General features: G+C 39.8%; 3 protein-coding genes across 3 annotated transcripts in view; all 3 read left to right on the top strand.

Annotated features, from left to right (window-relative positions):
• LOC138023172 (tetratricopeptide repeat protein 28-like) overlaps positions 1-89 on the top strand; it is a 25995-nt gene extending 25906 nt beyond the window's left edge. The window contains exon 3 of the mRNA XM_068870196.1: positions 1-89. This exon is cut by the window's left edge and continues 57 nt beyond it. The gene's annotated coding sequence lies outside the window, so the exon portion shown is untranslated.
• The window catches only part of LOC138024398 (uncharacterized), a 532828-nt gene that overhangs the window by 100442 nt on the left and 411327 nt on the right, over positions 1-21059 (top strand). The window lies entirely within an intron of this gene.
• Positions 7403-21003, top strand: LOC138023171 (G-protein-signaling modulator 2-like). The gene is made up of 4 exons (XM_068870195.1): positions 7403-7597; positions 7769-7843; positions 9666-9732; positions 19707-21003. Exon 4 carries the CDS (start codon positions 19765-19767, stop codon positions 21001-21003), a length of 1239 nt encoding a protein of 412 aa, XP_068726296.1. The 5' UTR covers positions 7403-7597; positions 7769-7843; positions 9666-9732; positions 19707-19764.

Below are 21059 nucleotides of genomic sequence, written 5' to 3'. Positions count from 1 at the left end.
AGGATTCAAATGCAACATACTCACTTCCTTGGCTGAAGATATGTGATGCAGAGAGTGTCAGTTGCTGAATTCTCATTGAAGAGAAATCAGTTATCTGGCTTTTAAATCATATGCACAATCCAACGACAACCCAACCTGGAAAATAAAACTGGAAAAAAGAAATCTGGGCTTTCTAAGGACTTTAACCAATGACCATGCAGTTGCGCCACTGAGCTATCAAGAATGCTGAAATCATGTAGTATTAAAAGATGTCGAGGAGAGAGCTTATATGGCTTTGGTTAGACCTATGCTTGAGTATGCGTTCTTTTCGTGGAATCTTTACACTGATTCTGATGTTAACCGCCTCGAACAAGATTAGTGCAGAAGAATGCAGCCTGCTTTGTATGCAACGACTATAAACTTACAACAAGTACTACAGGTTTAGTCTTGGTTGGGAAATTCTTGAAAATAGACTTCTCTTTAATCAGTCAGTCCTTTTTCATAAATTCCACAATGGTCAGTTTCTTGGTTCGATTACTTTTCCCAGCAAAATCAGGTCTACTAATTGCCACCAACATAATGATGTTTTAGCTTTTCTTTTTTTTTAGAGGCACAAGGATTTGGAACTTGCTTCCAAACAGTGTAGTATCCATGGACACATGGCCCTGCCTGCCATTAGATCGTTTAAGCACAGGGATGCGAGAGCGCGTGACGTCACGTTATTTTGAGACAGTTGTAATGGCCGATTCACCTAATCAAGGAAAATGTTCCATAAAAGCTTCAAATCGCGATGTTTCTTTTCGAAAATTCATTTTATGGACAGTCAGATATATAAAGTTCACTCACCTACTATTTTCTGCGTTGTCCTGAGTGATTTGAAGGGTTTTTGGGACGCTTCGATTTCCTCTTCAGATCCCATGCGTCGCCACATACTATATGTATTTATATTGTATTTCGAAAAGAAACATCGCGATTTAAAGATTTTATGGAACATTTTCCTCGATAAGTTGAATCGGCCGTTACAACTGTCTCAAAATAACGTGACGTCACGCGCTCTTAGGGTTGTCTACCTGTGGCTGTAAACGCTGACAAATCCCTTCCAGTACTAGAGAACTAATATATTTTTGGGAGTATTAAGTTCAAGCTATCTGGGAGGTGGGAGTATGAAAGAGGATTTCTAACAAGACCTTACGAACAGACTGCAGTATGCTTTTTTTGTAGCATACCCAACTCGCAGAGCAGAGAGTTTTACGTCCTCTTTGTCGTCAAAATAGAGTTACATTGTAAGCACCAGTCATAGTTTTAACACTACGTCCCAACTCCTTGCTATTTTTAGTTCTTTTTTGGGCGATAAACAGTCCCCAGTTGGCTTTCAAACATCTGCGGTTTTGGATCAATGTGGGCTCAGGTTTGGGCATGGCGTAACAAATGTTCGGGGAGTCAGCGATTTGGCTCAAATTTGTTAAGTTTTGTCTCTCTGGCCTTTCTGTGCACGAATTCCAGGACCTACCGATTCAATTTGGGCAAGTTTTGAAAGCTAAAAACTTCAATCGATGATGTATTTTGATGGTAGGACTGGGTGGCCCGACACTTAAAAAAAAATCTATGAAATGACAAGCGGGGCTCTTCCCTTGTCGTGGAATGGCAGAATTACCCAGAATTCTTTTGGGCATGAACGAGGCAACTTGAGAAGCACGAGACTGGCCCTCATCAAATGGCTGAAGCGCGACCGGAGGAAAAAGGGAGAAGAACATTTCTAGCCAGATAGTAAGGAGTAGCCCTGGTGTGCGCTGTTAGTGTAGACGTTTGGTTCCTGAACAAATTTCCGTCATAGAAAAATCGCAATAAAGTAGTGCTTTTTTTGCTGTTATTCTTGTGGCCAAAACTGGCCTTTCGTCAGTCGTTCTGGTCAAAAGAACGGTATAATGTAAATAAGAGAGTACTAACTAAAGATTTACATTTGCAGATTACTTGAGGCAAACTCTAATAAAGTATATGGTCTCTACGCAATAAGCGCATTCCAAATTTCTTCATATTCATAGTATAAAAGTCTGTTTTTGAAGGACTTTCCTGCTATTGCATATCCAAAAAGAAACAAGTTTTCTCTCCGATCTTCTCATGATGTTCCCGGAAATTACATTCAGTCCCTCAATAAACTTAGAACAACCAGTTATGGTCTTGTTTCCCTTTCTTACTTCAGTATCAGCTAAGTTATTGAATGCGCTTCCTTGTTTTATACGTACTGACTGAGTTAACAGGTCTTAAAATGAGAATCCTGGCCGCATTTTTCATAGCTGCTTTTTTAAAAAAATGACCGTTTCTTAAATATTTCATATCTCATAATTATTTATCCGTATGGGTCTATGTATTTTTGCCGTAAATGTAATGTCCGGAAGATATTAACTCTTGTATTACTCTGAAATACGAGATGAAAGAAAGTTTAGGCCTGTGTGTATGTTGCTTTTAGCAAGGCGCATGCGTACACTTTGTATTGCGCGACTCCAGTGCTTACCATATGAGAGATAAAATGACTTTTGTCTTGAATATTTAGGTGATCGAAATGTTATGTTAAATTGTAATGACAAAGGAAGTCTGGAGCTGTGAGTAGGTGTGGGATTTGTCACATATGGTTTAGGGGCCGACATATCTCTCCCTCAATGCCGTACCGGGAGGCAAGGTCGGTAGCAGAAAGCAGCGAAGGGCCAACTGCGTCCAAAAGCGATCGCACGGGCCGAAATCCCGGGATGACTCGTTTGGTACGACGCTCCAGCGCCACGTCTGGAGGTACTGCTCTTTTCTCTCTTGTTTAATCATTCCGTCAGCGCATGCGCAACCAAATTTCAGTTGATTGTACAGGCATAAACGTAGATGTAAGAACCTTGCGTGTCTGGTGTTCTGGAGACAGAGGTGAGAGATGGTTTCGTGCAGACTGGGACGCCTAAAATCGGCTTTGCTGTATAGATGGCGGTTCACGAGTGAAGTTGTCTCTCTGGCCTTTCTGTGCACGAATTCCAGGACCTACCGATACAATTTGGGCAAGTTTTGAAACCTAAAAACTTCAATCGATGCTGTAGTTTGATGGTAGGACTGGGTGGCCCGACACTTAAAAAAACAACCATGAAATGACAAGCGGGGGTTTTCCCTTGTGATGGAATGGCAGAATTACCCAGAATTCTTTTGGGCATGAACGAGGCAACTTGAGAAGCACGAGACTGGCCCTCATCAAATGGCTGAAGCACGACCAGAGAAAAAAGGGAGAAGAACATTTCTGTCCAGTTACCAAGGAGTAGCCCTGGCGTGCGCTGTTAATGCAGCCGTTTGGTTCCTGAGCAAATTTTCCTCATAGAAAGTTGGCGACAAAGTAGTGCTCAAAAGAACAGTATGATGTAATGGCGTGACTGTGAGAAACTTAGCAGTGCGAATTGCGGAGCATTCAAATCCTGTTCACACCTCTGAACATGCAAAACACCTGTGGGAAGACCCATCACATTTTTTTACTTGGCGTGTTCTCTCCTCAGCGCAAACATTCCACAAGCGCAGGATCGTCGAGTGGCTAATGATACAACAATTCCGTCCCAGTTTGAACAAACAAGTTATTTCCTATGTGTCGAAAGTTTTCCCATCGGGAATTAGAGAGGATATATATAGTTTACGTCATAGAAAGTGCGGCGTACGGGGTTTTATGCACGAGTTGTTTGTGTCAAAAACCCGAACGAGCGAGGAACGAGCGAGTGAGGGTTTTTTACACAAACAACGAGTGAATAAAACCCCGTACAAAGCACTTTCTATGACGTAAACTGTTTATTACACATAACATGAGAATTTTCATTAAAATAGTTTTCTGAACGCGAATTAGAAACAAAAACTCACTAACAATAGAGCCAAATGCAAACTTAATTTAATTCAATAGCAAAGTACGATTTACACGATTTGCACGAGATGCAAGAGTGAGTGGCATGGAAACGCCTTTACGCTATCGTTGATTGGTTATACTTCCACATGTGAAATAGCTGTACGCCATTCTGATTGGCTGTATAGGCCTTTTTCACATATGAAAATAAAGCGTATAGATTTGTACAAATGAGCTTTATGGAATAAAATTCTCATGTTATGTGTATTAAATATGTATATGCGGCCGGTCATCATTTCTTAACCCTGATGATGGCAAACAGCCTAAAACGTTTGGTTCAAACATTTTAATTTTTAACCATTTGATAACCTTTTTAGCCTTGTATATAGAATATATTTTACTAGGCGAACATTATGGACATCATAAAACTCCTTAGGTTCTACAACATCAAATGATCGTTTTCGGGAGTTCTAAAATCTCTAAAGTTCTAGAATATCAAATGATCCCTTTCGGAGGTCTTAAATCTCTTTATGTTCTACATTATCCTTGGTCCATGTTGTCAGTCTAAAATTTCTAAAGCTCCAAAAAAGGTAAGCCCTTTTGAATGTTCTAAAATCTCTAAAATTTCTAAAGTTCTATAATATCAAACAAACCGTCTGGGGGTTCTAAAATCTCTAAAAGTTCTAAAGTTCTACAATATCCATGGTCCATGTTGTGAGTGGAAATTTTGTAAAAGCTCACAAATAGGTAAAGTCCTTTCGGGTGTTCTCAAATCTCTAAGATTTCTTACACGCAGTAAGTTCAAGGATATCAAACAAATCCCTATGGAGATGCAAAAATTGCTAAAAGTTCTAAAGTTCTAGGGTTAGGGTTAACCATAAGAGTGCAGTTTAGACGTTCTAGAACTCACTTAGAGAATCTAGCTATTCTGACTAGAACTCTAGACATTCTAGAGCCCACTGAGGGCAACATGTAACATGTCGGACTCTAGAACTTAGGTCTCTAGAACTTAAAACTTTAGAACTTTGCACTCACGACCATTTTATCTAGAATGTTATTGAACTTTACATTGTCAGACGTTTTTAATTTGTATTTAATTCAGCACTATATAGAACTCTCTCTTCTAACTGGAGCAATTCTAGAATTCTCAAGAACTTTCTTATGTCAAGACCTAGAGCGAATGAAGGGGCTTCATAAGTGTTTGACAGACTTAAGATCAAAGGTAAGAGTGATTAGGGGTTCTGTCATCACAAGCTAGAATTTAGCTGTTTCTGAATTTCAGCAGCCAAACTCTTAACGAAGATTTGGAGCTACTGTGCCCGTTTCCGGTCAGCTAGAGACACATTATAACTCGCACGTATTTACTACCGGAATAAAATATGTGCCACGCAAATACCATCCACCCCTCAGTAATTATTTTGCTTGGAAGAACTTATGTACGGTCACTAGCCCATTCTTAGATAGCCAAGGGACTGACCAGTCGGTTTTAGTCAACTAAAAGTCGAGCGGTCTCGAGGAAATGTTCTATATCTCGATGGCCGGAAACTGGACTAGCTGGCCGGAAACTGGGCAACTTACTAGCTTTGCCAAAAATTACATAATTTCTATAATACTGGAGGAAGGCGGCCAACCTTTGAACATTATAAAGGTAGGTAAAGAACGTTATTTGATAGAAAACTAATAAATTTTTGGTGCATGTTCATGAAGTTAAACCGATTACAAACTATAAATGCCGGAAAATGGGCAACATGCATGTACTGTAATCTACTTTATTACACAGAACATGAGAATTGTATTCCACAAAGCTCATTTCTACAAATCTATACGCTTTATTTTCACATGTGAAAAAAGCCCATACAGCCAATCAGAATGGCGTACAGCTCTTTCATGTGTGGAAGTATAACCAATCAACGATAGCGTAAAAGCCTTTCCAAGCCGATCACTCATGCATCTCCTGCAAATCGTACTTTCTTATCAAATTAAATTAAGTTTGCATTTGCTTCTATTGTTAATGAGTTTTTGTTTCTAATTTGCGTTCAGAAAACTATTTAAATGAAAATTTTCGTCTTATGTGTATTAAACAGCTAACGACATACAAAGTGCTTTGTACGGAGTTGTATTCACTCGTTTGTGTCAAAAACTCCGTACGCCGCAGTTTCTATGAAAGTGCGGTATGTAAGTCCATATGCCATTTAAGCCTCCGGCTTTGGCTGCTCTTATGTATTTCTCAGAGTCTGATATGCAACAATAAAGCAATAAACAATAAACGATATGACGGAAACCATCCGTACGATTTCAATTTACACTCGCGTGGGCGAGTGGCAGAGCTCTAACTTCCAACCCTGCAAACCCGACTCTCTGTAATGAAGATATATGCATCCTTCACACCACTTGCACAGTTTGCGATTAACCAAAGCTCCTTCAATGAAATGCATCAGCGAGTCAAACGGAACACGCTACGCCAAAGTAAATAACTACCAAATCTAAGACTTGATCACCAGTATTGTGAACTGAATGCCAGAACCTTGGCGAAACTGTAATACGGCATCCCTTCTCTAAAGCCAGTTCGTGGTCTTCACCGCACGGCTCCTCATTCTGACCGACGATAAGCTTTCCTTGGCCATTCAAAAAAAAGAAGGTTTCGTACTTCGATGCGTGGACATGCCTTTCCACAGATGATCCCGAAGGTATCACAGCTTGCGAAAATCCCGCCACATTAGGTACCGGCGATGAATCGTAGAGCACCCTCTTCCTTATAGGCGAGTCGGTGGGACCGTGTGATAAAGTCACCTCCGGCTGTTCCTCAAGTTTGCTGCTGTGGAATCCTTGAGTGAAGGTCGCCATGTTAAACCATAGGCAGCCCAAGTTCGCGTCACTAGAGAGCGTGTACTAATTACTTACTATGTGGGAAAATGACCTTTGAGTGCAAGCGGTATTGGGTTACAGGCAACCCTTGAGAATTTAAACGCGTTATAAGAATTTGTATGGGAAATAAAATACCGTGATTATAAAGCCTAACAAAACGCTCAATTTAACGTTCATTCAATAAAATGACTAAAACTGACTTACCTTTGGTGCATTCTTGTGCGTTTTGGTTCTTATTTTACCGTTTCGGGTATTCCGTGAAATTACTGTCCTAAGACGAAGTTCGTGAAATCACTATCCTAAGACGAACTTCGTCTTAGGACAGTGATTTCACGGAATACCCGAAACGGTAAAATAAGCACCAAAACGCACAAGAGGTCATCAGAGGGGAGTTTTATTCATTTTATTGAATGAACGTTAAATTGAGCGGTTTTTTAGGCTTTATAATCGACGGTATTTTATTTCCCATACAAAGTCTTATAACGCGTTTAAATTCTCAACGGCTGCCTGTAACCCAATACCGCTTGCACTCAAAGGTCATCTTCCCACTAGTAAATAATTATTATACGCTCTCTAGTGATGCGAACAACTTGGGCTGCCCAATGGACTGCCCGTGGTTAAACCTCGCTCTCAGGGTCTCTCTTCTTTCCTTCCCATAAAGCGAGAAAGCCTGGGAATGAGGACATCATTGCAACATGGAGGTTTTGATAGTCAATCAATTTGTGATAAGACTGGTTAGGACAGATTGGAAGTTTGTGGTTGGAAAATTTGAAGGATAGGAAAACACGTTTAACTAATTTCATTGTGGAAAATAACTACGTAAGTACCACAAAGCGGAGTAATTTCGTTTTACGATAGGATTGAGGAAGTTATATCATTGGTCGACATTTTGTATCGATCCAGGTAAACTCTCTCACCATTAAGTTTCAGAATTCGATCGCCAAACTATAAAGTTACTTTCAGTTATGCGGAGTTAAAAGGATAAACCGTCTACATATTAAACATAATGTGCATAATCATTTTATCCTGAGACTTGATAATTAATCTAATAATCACGTCAAATCGCAATTGCAGAGTCATTTTGTTTACGTTCACGAAGCCATAAATGCTTGACCTGACGGCATTTGGCATCCATTTGGAGGGACAGTGGTAAGTTGCTCATTGATACTCATTTGTTAATGGACAAAAAACAACTAATTTATGCGTAATCAACCAGTTTTGATCATTTTTTATTTGCTTCCTGTTATTATCTCTCACACAGCAGCCCCCCTCCCCCCTCCCCTCCTTATCAGTGATGCTAGCAAGACAATTATTAATTTACCTAATAGTATCTCTCACACTGCAGTTCCCCCACCATCAGTGTTGCTAGCAAGACAAAAAAAAATGTTGGAAACTTAAACAGTCAACATTGAAAGGGGGAGAAGGAAGGGGAAGTGAAAAAGGTTTAAACTCTAGATTATGGCGGGTACGTATTGGAAGCTAGAAAAGGTGTTTTTTAATGAAAGTGTCTCAACAATTTTGCAACTTGTTCTAGCAACTACATAACTTATGTCGGTATTCCTTTCACCAGGTATGCCACAGTCAATCAGTTGTGAGGGATGCTAGTAATATTTATGTTAGGCCGCCTTTGTACTGAGTACTTGTCTGACAAAACAGGTGTTATGTCCAATCTTAAAACTTCTACCCAAAAAGTTGATTTCGGACCCTGCATGTAATCCCTCTAGGCACTGTTGTAAGTCGGCAGAATTCCAATCAAACTTCACCTTACAGTTAAGTCTCTTTTAATTTTTACATTCTACGTCATTTAACCAGTGGCTTGTGGCTTGCACATGATTTCAAAACGACAGACACATGAAGTCAAACTCCACAACATACTGTACACAGGTTATTACCATGTCATCCCTTACAAACAACAATTAGTTATTTCATAACATCAACATTAAGAACACCTGTTGCAAACTGCAGTTGCTTGAACAATAGGCTTACATGTAGATAACAACAACAGAATGTGGTCATAGAAGACCAAGCAGCTGTATTAAAAATCTCTTGCAAGCTGGCTGAATTTCCTCTAGCTGCAGCAGTTGAGGTTGCTCAAGTGCTATGTGGATAGAACTGCATTGTGTCTATTCAAGCAGCATTCAGTGAAATCTTAACCTAACTACTTAGAGTATCCCTTCTGATTCTCTTGTACATAATGCTTGACAAAACTGATGAGTAAATATGACTTGGTACATCCTCTGAGTTTGGTGCAAATACTCTTTGAGGTGTGTAAAAACACAATCTCAGTTAAGGACCTACCGTTACGTAATATTTAAACTATTTTTGAAGATGAAATAAAATAACATTTTACGTTTTTTTTACAAGATATGACTGTTTCGACATACTTATGCCATCTTCAGTTGTGATGAGTTTTACAATTTGAATTTAAACCTACAGTGTATTCATAAGAAAAATACAATGCCTTTGGATGAATTGATACATTATTCTCATACGCAAAACAAATTAAATGGATTTTTTTATATAGCTAAGATACAGTACTTAGATACTTATCATCCAGACAAAGCCGTTAAAAATGAAAAAGAAAAAGTTCGTTGTAATTTTAAACTGAATAACCAACAAGACTAAACTGAAAGAGATAGGCCAAAATGTTGTAGTTGTTGGTTATTTTTACTGCGTATCATGCAGCATATCCACTTTAGAATATACTTAACAACATTTCAAGAGAATGGGTGTTATTTTCCACTACGACTATCCACTTCAGAATGAGATACTTAGAACGCTACCAGGGGATGGATGCTAATAATTTTACAACACATGTACAGTTTCTGTACAATGTATCTCTTAAGAGCTGCAGCTGTATTCCGCAGTTATGACACTCTGTTTGCATTTTGATGTGTGTGAATAGGAGTATCCTATTCAGAGACTAATTTTGGTGGACAAGTGTAATAACCTCATCATATCACCATTGCAGAGTTCTTTCCCTTGACGAAGCCACTGCTTGAGCTCACACAAAAGAGCATCTGTTTGGACCAATAGTGGTAAGGTGCTCATCATTACTTAAAGCTTTATTGTATACAATGTATTAAAATGTATGACCCACGCAATGCAAACGAGCTCTGATTACGTATAACTTGTGCTATATGTTATGTTGTTTGTGGGTTACAGTGGAAGCAATCACTTCCATTATTTACTTGTGATCCATATACATGACTGTATGATTCAATTTACCCTGTTGGATGAATGAAGAATTGAAAGTAATAAGTGCCTAGGGTTTGAAGCTTAAATTGAGGCAAATCTGCAAGTGCAGATTCTAGAAATCATTACGCATCCACTTAAATGTATTGGCATACATTGTATGAATAGCATGTATTCTTGTATTCCTCATTCTTCAAAGGATGCATGCAGCTACAAAAATACAATAGTGCATGTATAGCAGTATTGTAACAGTTACTTAATTAATATGAGTCTAAAGTTCCGAACTCGGAATGGTATCTTCTTGCATTTTTCATTTGAGATAACTCAACTGCATTTCATCCTATACATGTAAATGCCTGCCTTCAGCTGTTTAATTTTGTCTGGGATTGTATGAGAAATAATGAGAAGCTTTGTGCTTTTTACAAATGTATGTTACTACTGAAACTCTATTGGTCAAGAACCTCAGGCTGGTTCTGAACAAAAAACTCACGAATAATGACTTTTGGCTTTTTCTAAGACTCAGAAATGATTTTCTTGGTGACAAAATGAACCTTTCCTGTGACTTATTGTGCATTTGACAACCGGCAATGTGTAGTTATTCGTAAATGGGCCTTTTTTGTTTTCTTGATTGTCGCTTCTGCTAATAAATAAGTAAATAAATAAGTAATTTAGAATTAAAACAGTTAAAGCAACCAAGCCTGTTCAAGGCTCAGAGCTTTGTATATATTCCATAAAAGGGTTTTTTTTTCTTAATAAAAATGTGCCATCAAGATTAAAAGAGTTTAGTATGGAGATGTTAAGTTGGTTTTTTTTAGCAGAAATACATGTACATCAACATAACGGCCAGAACTTGAGTTTTAACTTTGGCTATCATTAACGCTTTGTTTGCCCTAAGTTTTCTAAGCTTGAGTGCCTTCTTGTACACACTTCTTGTATCGTTTTTGTTGATCAGAGTTCAAAAACCAAGACAAGGTAAAATTGCTGTTTCTTTATATTTGACACACTTCTCAGTTACCAGCCATGTCAAGATAATTTTTAAAAACTGATCTTGTGTTAGGACCTGGCTGCCAACCATTGGACTTAACATGAGATGAACTAAAATTAATGAAGATTGTTGGGTCAAACATCGAAGTTAACAGCAAACCAAATGCAAAAGCGAAAACATACATTATCATACAAATTCTGAAGTTATGAGTTAATTTTGACCAGAAACTCATGACCTTGAAGCATTTTACTCTGGTTAAGAGCTGAGGTTTTTGGATGTAACGTAGTTCACATTTTCCTGTGCGTGCACCTTCGATCTTATTTTTGTCCATGGATATTTATATTTGGGTATAAGATTGGTGTCCTAAAATCCCCTTGATTTTTTTTCTTTTTAACATGGTTTCTTCCCAATCATAATAATTTGAACACGAACATGATAAGTACTGTACCTCCAGAACATTCCGCACCGAAATTTTTCGTGCCGCTCTGACTGTTAGCCCGGCGAGCACAGACGTATTACAGTGAAATATAGACCTTATTCATAAATGGCGGTCACATTTATAATTCTTTTGTCCACGTGCAAATTAGCCTACCAGGCCTCACTTTAGAGCAAGAATTCTTTTCAATTTACTGTATGGTATCGAGGCTTGGTAGGCTAATTTGCACTTCGACAAAAGAATATTATAAATTGACCGCCATTTATGAATAAGGTCCATACGTCTGCAGTGAAAAATGACACTTCTGTTTTTCCTGACCTCTTGCCGCGATGCATTTCTGCCCGATAGAAATAGGAAAGGAAGAAACAAGAGTCCAAATGATCATACTTAAATGGGCAGATATTGGGGTCTACATTTTTTTGACTCGTTGAACTTGAGGCTGCACTCGTAAAAAAGGGTCTCAAGTTTCTTGTGCCTCAATTCTTGACATATTGAAATTGACAATTGAGAGTTGTACACCTACATTGATGTTGACATTTCACGACAGAAACCTCTTGAAGGTCTTTAAACTTTTTGTGAACGAATTCCAGCTTACATTAATTTTATTGTAAAGCAGAGGTTTCACGTGTTCCAGAAATTTTAGTTCACTCATTTTCTTTCATAGATATTTTATTCTCAATGCAGACTTTCTCGAAGCTATTTTTGTTTCTATTTTAAAGTAGCCGAGGGAAATGCCCTGCCCCAGCCCTTAATGACAGCCCTGTTGCAAGGGGCACAATTCGAATTCCATTCTGCGCACAGTATTCCTGGCATTCATTTGAGCTGAATTGAGGTTCATTGTGTCACTTCAATGCATGGTGGCGAAAATTATCTTCTACATTGTCAATTACTTTCTCACTGGTGGTTGATGCCATGATCACATACTCATAATAACAGCTGTACTAGTTAACAATGACCATAAATCGAGTGTCCAGTTGGGAGTGGTTTATTTACAAATAATAGCAGCAGTTTCACTAGCAACTTTTGTGGCTTCTGTAATGGTGTTGACAAAAGATTCCGCCTTACAAGAAGAGGTTCCTCTCCACTAACCAGAACATTCACTAATTAGCAAGTAGTTTGTGGGGAATATTGTGTGTGTGGATGGTGAGTTAAAGAAAAATCATAGACAAAAGTTAGGGTTAGTTTGTAAAATGAGCCAGAGGGGGAGAAATTCACAAAGCAAACTCTCAACCCCACAAAAAGGTTAACAAATGAAACAAACTCTGTGTGAAATTAAAAACCTTAATTTCAGAAATCAAACTTGTCCATGAAAATTTGGTTTTATCAACGGAGTTGATAATGTAAATTGGCCACCGTACAGAGATTCTAAAAGCTGACGTTTCGAGCGTTAGCCCTTCGTCAGAGCGAATCGAGGGATTATGGGTTACGTGTAGTTTTTATAGTAGAGTAGGAGCTACGCTATTGGTGGTAACATGGCAACGTGAAAAATAGGAATATATTAGTTAAATGAAAAGCGTTCGTTAATACCGTGAGGATTAAGGGTGCCGATTTGAAAGATGAATTTTTGTTCCAGATTCTTGCGGCTTTCCGTCGTACCTAGATGTAGGGAAAGGCCGCAGATAGCCATGTGTTTTTTGGAGTGGTTAGGCAGATTAAAATGGCGAGCGACTGGCTTAGATGCATCCTTGTCATTCTTCTCAACATCGCGAAGGTGTTCGCGGAATCGGTCACCTAGTCGTCTACCTGTCTCACCAATGTATAATTTATTGCATAACGTACAGGTTATGCAATAAATGACATTTGCGGAGGTACATGTGAAACGATCGGTGATCTTAACAGATCGCTTAGGTCCCGATATCTTGCTAGTGTTAACAATGAAAAGACAAGTTTTGCATCGTGAGCGCGCGCATTTGAAAGTGCCGGGTTGCTCGTTAGTTTTGAGCGCGCTTCTAACTAAAAAGTTGCCTACGTTTTTGTCGCGTTTGAATGAAATAAGTGGAGGTTGCGAAAAGATTCTACCAGTCTTGTGATCATTTTGGAGTAATTTAAAATTACTAAGAATGATGCTTTTGACTGCGTGATTATGAGGATGGAAAGTGAGGGTGAATGGAATTAGGTCATTCTTATCATTTTGTGACGTTTGTAGTGATGACTGTCGATCAAATTGTTGGGCGCGATGATGGCCCGCTTTGACCTCAGAGACAGGATAGCCACGTTTTTCGAAGAACTGGCACATCTCCTCTGATTTGCTGGAAAAATCGGAGTCATCACTACATAGACGTCGAAGTCTAAGAAATTGAGAATAAGGAATGGAGTTCTTGACATGTGATGGATGTGACGATGAATACAACAAATAACTGTGTGAATCTGTAGGTTTGTAGTGCACACTAGTACATAGCACGTTACCTCTAATAGAAACTTTGATATCTAGGAAAGCCAATGAAGTTTCCGAAATTGCCCAGGTATATTTAAGAGCCGGATGAAAAGAGTTGACGGAGGTTATAAATTGATCGAGTTCTTCTCTGCTGGATGAAATAGCGCCGATGCAGTCGTCGATGTAGCGGCCGTAGAGTTCAGGTTTGGGGCCGTTGTACTGATTAAAAAATTGATGTTCAACATATCCTACAAAAAGATTGGCATAGCTAGGTCCCATTCTTGTGCCCATCTCTACACCATTAATTTGTTTGTAATAGTTGCCGGCGAATGAAAAACAGTTAAGCGTTAAAACTAGTTCGGCAAGGCGGAGGAGGGTTTCCGAGCTAGGTTCTCTTACAGTGCGTTGATCGAAAAAGTGTTTAAGTGCTTGAAGACCTTCGCTATTAGGAATGACTGTGTATAGAGATGTAATGTCCATGGTGAAAATAAGTTTGTCTTGGCCGGAGAAATTGAAATCGCGGAAAATTTGTAGTGCGTGTGTACTGTCTTTAATGTATGATGGCAAAGATTTGACGACAGGCGTCATAATCCTGTCTAAGTAGCTAGAAATGAGTTCGGTGGGGCAACTACAGGCAGAAACGATAGGGCGACCTGGGTTGTTGGGTTTGTGAATTTTAGGCAAGAAGTAAATGCACGAAGTTCTAGGGGTGTTGATGATGAGATTAGTGGCAGTGTCCGGTAATTCTTGATTAACTATAAGATTTTGAATGGTGTCTTTGACAAGTTTTTGATTTTTGGAAGTGAGATCTTTAGGGATTTTGGCATAAAACGAGGTATCCGAAAGTTGCCGCAAAGCTTCTTTTTGGTAAAGGTCGGACCGCCAAACAACTACCGCGCCGCCTTTGTCGGCCGATTTGACAACTATGTCGTTGCGTTACATTGGTGAGACAGGTAGACGACTAGGTGACCGATTCCGCGAACACCTTCGCGATGTTGAGAAGAATGACAAGGATGCATCTAAGCCAGTCGCTCGCCATTTTAATCTGCCTAACCACTCCAAAAAACACATGGCTATCTGCGGCCTTTCCCTACATCTAGGTACGACGGAAAGCCGCAAGAATCTGGAACAAAAATTCATCTTTCAAATCGGCACCCTTAATCCTCACGGTATTAACGAACGCTTTTCATTTAACTAATATATTCCTATTTTTCACGTTGCCATGTTACCACCAATAGCGTAGCTCCTACTCTACTATAAAAACTACACGTAACCCATAATCCCTCGATTCGCTCTGACGAAGGGCTAACGCTCGAAACGTCAGCTTTTAGAATCTCTGTACGGTGGCCAATTTACATTATCAACTCCGTTGATAAAACCAAATTTTTGTATACTACTTCCCCACCGACGCAGCACCACAGTTTCTTTAGAAAGTGCCCCTTCAAACTTGTCCATGGTTTTGGTGATGGTTTTTCTCCAGGGTTGCGACTTGTTGTTCCTCTCTTTTTCCTTTCTTGACTTCGCACGAGGGGGTTGGTTAGAGGTCCGGCGCTGGACTAGAAACCCCCTAGCTCCGTTGCGCTTTACCCCAAAAGATTCGCAGCCATTTACGAGCCTAATGGTGTCGCAGTCAGCTTATCTTTGCCTTTGGGATAGTTGGATTTAACTCGTCGAACCTGTGTTTCATATTCCATGGGATTTCTATAGTTTTTTTTTTCATATATTTTTAAAGAACGAAGATTTTAGCGTAAAGATTTTCACATTTATTATTCCTATTTTTAAGAGCGAATAATTTCCATGATCAAGTATTTGTTCATCTCTCCTCCTTGATTAAGTTTATCGTACATGCACTATCTGGTTGTTTCTGAAATTAAGGTTTTTAATTTCAAACAGAGCTTGTTTCATTTCTTAACCTTATTGTGGGGTTGAGAGTTTGGTTTGTGAATTTCACCCCCTCATTTTAGAGAGTAACCCTAACTTTTGTCCATGATTTTTCCTCAACTCACCATCCACACACACAATATTCCCCACAAACGTCCTGCTAATTAGTGAATGTTTTAATTAGTGGAGAGGAACCCCTTCATGTAAGGCGGATTCTTTTGTCAACACTGTTAAGGAAGCCACAAAAGTTGCTAGTGAAACTGCTGCTATTATTTGTAAATAAACCGCTCCTCACTGGTGGTTGATGTCATGACCAGATACTCATAATGACAGCTGTAGAAGTCAGCAAATGACCATAATCGAGTGTTCAGTTGGGAGTGGTCCTAAAAGATCTACGACCAGGTCTTGCCAATGGCATTCTGGCAATGCTCTTGGCTTCAATGGCTTTGGTGGATTTGGACAAGCAACCAACTGACACTTATAGCAGGATTTGCGGAATTTTTCCGCTGCCTTATCTCATACAAGGCCACCATAATTTACTTCTCTGATTTTGATTTGTCCTAACAATTCCCAAGTGTCCCTCCCTCATGGATCAAGGCAATTCCTTGAGATGCTTGGTAGTACAATGCGGATACAGCTTTGGACTATTTGCCCAATTACACACTATACACCTGCAGCTGGTGCGTATTCCTTGCATTGCTCTAATCGACCAGTTTTGATTGCCTTTCTCAGAGCTTTCAACTCTTCATCCACTGCAGATGTTTCCTCAACTTCCATTGTAGTGATACACTCCCCCACTAACATCTTCAGAAACCAAAAATCACTCCCGCTCCCCAGTTTCGCGTGAACTCGTGTTTTGTATGGCATTCTTTCACAGCATGTGATTGGCTATGCACAACACAATTAGTCAACGCTTATTGGGTTTCTTTAAATAGTGGCATTGAACGGAAGTGGTTTTTCGTTTCAGCAGACGTAGGAGGCTATTGTAGTGAGGGCTTTACGTGTGACCCTGATGGCTGCAAATCAGATACTCTTCTGTGATGCTTTGCTGCTTTGTCGTGATTTATCAAACAGGAAAGAGGGCCAGTCAGTCTCATTAAGGGATTGTAGGTGGATCACTCAACGTTCGATGCGGGCGCAGGGTTTGGAACGGCTCTGTGATGGTAGCGAAACGGGCAATGAATGTGCTGCTGTAATTAGCCAGCCTCGAAAGCTTCTTACTTTGCTGACTCTTACATGCTCCCTTCTTTCTTGGAGAGCTATACCTATTTCCTCTCCCGGGCCGATTCCTTTCTCAGACACGATGATACCCATAAGCACTGTAAACTAAACAGGCATTTTTCAGCATTGAAAGGGAAGCCATGCTGCTTCTGGCGTTCCATGGTCTTGCGCAGAGTCGTGTAAATATCTCATGTTGAGCAATGGATATCCCATGTTGGTAGAGGTCACTTGCTGAACTTACGCCAAACATTTAAAACTGTGTATTTGTATGGCCTTTGTGTGTTACGAGGGTGGTGATCTGGCGTGACCCTTGACTGCTGAAGTTCCAGCTAAATGTATTTACACTAGCTTGCTGAAAACCTTTGTACCATTCATGTTGTGTAGCAACTCATCTAGAGTTGATATTGGGTATGAACCCATTTTCTTGCCTCATGTCGATGCACAAGTGAATGTCACCATCCGCCTTTGGAATGATTACTATTGGGGTGACCCATGGTGCGGACCCATTGACTTGTACGATGTCACATTCCAATAGTTCCTGAACGTATGCCGAACTTTTTGAATACGCTCTCCAGAGTGGATATTTTTTAATCCACTATAAATCCGAACCCCGGGTAAGCTAAAGCCGGAAATTCTTTTATGCGGATGACGTAACAAGATCGAGCTCAGTTCCTTACCGTGAGATAAATTCTCAAGATGGCTGCCAAGGGCAATATTTTTTATTTCTGTATGGCGCGTGCTTTGTTACCTCTGTTTCCTTGAGGAGTCCTGAGTACTAGTGTGAATCCGGATACGCTTCGGATGCGTGTACGGGCAAATTCGATTTGAATACGCTACGTTTGGATGGGAATATTTTTGGTTTCTTTGTTTAGTTTAGGTATTTTCAATCACTGTAAACCACTCAAATGCGAAATAAAGTTCTTGTTGTTGTTGAATCTGGAAAGAAAAAGTTGCGGATTCAAAAATATCCGGATGTGCGTGGACTGGGTCTAAGGAAGAACGACAACGACAACGGCTACGAGAACGCAACATAACAATAAGTTCAATGAGCAAAAACAATAAGTTTTGCACGCGCTGCATGTGCGTTTTACATTTTGATACATTTCTTTGCTGTTCTCGTCTTGACAACGATGTGAAATGATCAAATTTGAGGTCTCGTGGAGGACGAGAGCACCTGACGATAATTTTTCAATTTTCTCCCCAAACACCAGCAACGCGTTCATGACAAATTTAGTTCCGGGATGGTTATGTGCACTTTTCACGCCAAACGACTTGCAATACTCACGAGATTATTACAACAAAGCTAATTGATGTTTTAGATAGCGTTCTCGATGCCTTACTCGTCTCCCTATTTCAAAGTGGGTGCCATACAATTTGATAAATCTGAAGGGTATTCTAAGGCTTTAGTTTTGTTTATTTCGTGTTTCCATGGCAAAAAAAGGAATTATGCATCAGTTTCTTCTGCCACAAGCTTTCTAGTACTTAGAAGGTAGTGGAAGTTGCGAAGAATAGTTTTACGGAGTTGAAGGTGAAAATCATTTTTCAAATCTAGTGAAAAAGTCATAGACGTGGTTTTCAATAGAAAATTATGAATAGAACCTTTTTGGAAGAGAATGTTCATAAGAATACATAAATTTACCCAGTTCTTGTAATCTAATATCCGAAAATTTGATAGTTCTATTTCTTTGAAGATTGGGTCTGAGTGATTGATTTAGGAATTATTTTGACTGTACGCTTTGCAAAGAGACAAGACTACGAAGATTGGATTTGTATATGCACAATAATACAATAATGACCATAAGGATAAACTAAACAGTAATACAGAGTTCTTAAACAGAATTTAGAAAAGGAACTGTATCTGAAATTAAATGCTGTAGGATTCAGAGATTTTGCAAGCCAATTGAGAAATACGGGGTTTCCAAGAAAGGATTTGTTCAGTTCTTTAATAATTTATGCAGATTTGCATTGAAAAATGACGTCTTTTCTCTCAATGCTTAAATAGAATAAAGAATTAGTTTCCCGAAAGTTTTGCCTTGAACTAGGTAACCAAATAATCAGACCTAAGAGACTAGCATCGTCATATCAGCAATTGCAAATAAAATCAGGTCTGGTAGTTGAATACATCTCTGAAGTCATGAACGTAGGATAAGAAAAATAAGGGAACGAGAATCGATCCTTTCGGAGCCCGGGTGCATATATCAATGGACGTGAAACCAAACAAATTACGCCGACGTAATGGACACCTTAGTATTCACGTTTATGAAGCAGATTTTTTTCTATCCACCGTAATAAAGGTCTTATAATGTAAATAAACACACACCTACGGCATGTTCACTGCCATCAAGCGCAAGATGACGTCTTGTACAGGTCAATCAGTGGTAAAATGTTAGTAATACGAAAAGTAGAGAAAACGTAAACTTAGTGTAATGTATACTGTGATGATGTGGTGTAATGTAAATGTGCTGTAATTTATTTAAGCCACTTACAAGACGGTTATAGATAATTACTTTCTAGAGCAACTTTGAGAATCCATGGGACATTTAGAGCAGTCTGTATGTCACAAAAAGTGATTGACAACCAGCTTTAAACAGTCGTATCACACGAGCAATTTGATTTGATCAGGAAAATATGATGACAAAAAGACAACAGTATTGCTTTGGCTGAGTTAGGTCTGATATGGGACAAATTTATGCCATTTAAATACGTCTATTTTGTGCGGTCAATTCTTTCTTTAAAAATTCAGTTTAAATCAGACAAAGGGCTCAACAAAAGAAGTAAAGAGTTTGACGTCAACAGCAGAAAATTGTCTTTGTTAGACTCATAATGACCGGCGGTCTCTTTAGTGTTGGTATGGCTACGTACCTGCAGCATTTGTGAAAAGTGCATTGAATTCCTCATGCTTTCTTTCGTATTTTTCAAGGAGTGCCCTCTCTTTCAAAGACGACCTTCCTTGTTCTCAAGAGTTCTTGTAATCAAGAATGGCAGACAAAAAGAAGAAGGTTTTTGAGCAGCATATACAAGAGCTTAGCGTTTCCAGAAAAGAGGGAAACAGAAAAGGGGAGGGTATTGCATATTTGAATTTAGGCGATTATTATCATGGCTTGGCCTATTTTGAACACGCTAAGAGGGATTACACAGAAGCATTAAGGATTTTTAAAGAAATAGGTTTCAGTGCTGGAGAGGAAAAAGTCTGTGGCAATCTCGCCAACGCTTGTCACAGTCTGGGAAATTTTAAAAAGGCCAGAAAGTACCTCAAGCAACAACTAAGTATTGCAAAAAAACTAGGGGATAGGGCCGGGGAGGGCAAGGCCAATGGTAAACTCGGAAACGCTTATCTCAGTCTGGGGAATTTTAAGCAAGCCATAGAGTATTGCGAACAACATCTTAGCATTGCAATGGAAGTAGGGGATAGGGACGGGGAGGGCAAGGCCAATGGTAATCTCGGCAACGCTTATCTCAGTCTGGGCAATTTTAAGCGAGCCATAGAGTATTACAAACAACATCTTAGCATTGCAATAGAAGTAGGGGATAGGACCGGGGAGGGAGGGGCCAATGGTAATCTTGGCAACGCTTATCACAATCTGGGCAACTTTAAGCGAGCCATAGAGTATTACGAACAACATCTTAACATTGCAATGGAAGTAGGGGATAGGGCCGCGGAGGGCAAGGCCAATGGTAATATCGGCATCGCTTATCGGAGTCTGGGCAATTTTAAGCGAGCCATAGAGTATTACGAACAACATCTTAACATTGCAATGGAAGCAGGGGATAGGGCCGGGGAGGGCAAGGCCAATGGTAATCTCGGCAACGCTTATCTCAGTCTGGGCAATTTCAAGCGAGCCATAGAGTATTACGAACAAGATCTTAGCATTGCAATGGAAGTAGGGGATAGGGACGGGGAGGGCAAGGCCAATGGTAATCTCGGCAACGCTTATCTCAGTCTGGGGAATTTTAAGCAAGCCATAGAGTATTTCGAACAACATCTTAGCATTGCAATGGAAGTAGGGGATAGGGCCGGGGAGGGCAAGGCCAATGGTAATCTCGGCAACGCTTATCTCAGTCTGGGCAATTTTAAGCGTGCCATAAAGTATTACGAACAAGATCTTAGCATTGCAATGGAAGTAGGGGATAGGGCCGGGGGGGGGGGGGGGGGGGCAGGGCCAATGGTCATCTCGGCAACGCTTATCTCAGTCTGGGCAATTTTAAGCGAGCCATAGAGTATTACAAACAACACCTTAGCATTGCAATAGAAGTAGGGGATAGGACCGGGGAG

This window comes from Montipora capricornis, chromosome 11, assembly GCF_036669925.1.
Source record: "Montipora capricornis isolate CH-2021 chromosome 11, ASM3666992v2, whole genome shotgun sequence".
In the NCBI taxonomy this organism is placed as follows: domain Eukaryota; kingdom Metazoa; phylum Cnidaria; class Anthozoa; order Scleractinia; family Acroporidae; genus Montipora; species Montipora capricornis.
This window is presented reverse-complemented; position numbering and strand designations above follow the sequence as displayed.

Coding starts and splice junctions, on each gene's coding strand:
- LOC138023171 (XM_068870195.1), top strand. CDS start 19,765: ATGGCAGACAAAAAGAAGAAGGTTTTTGAGCAGCATATACAAGAGCTT.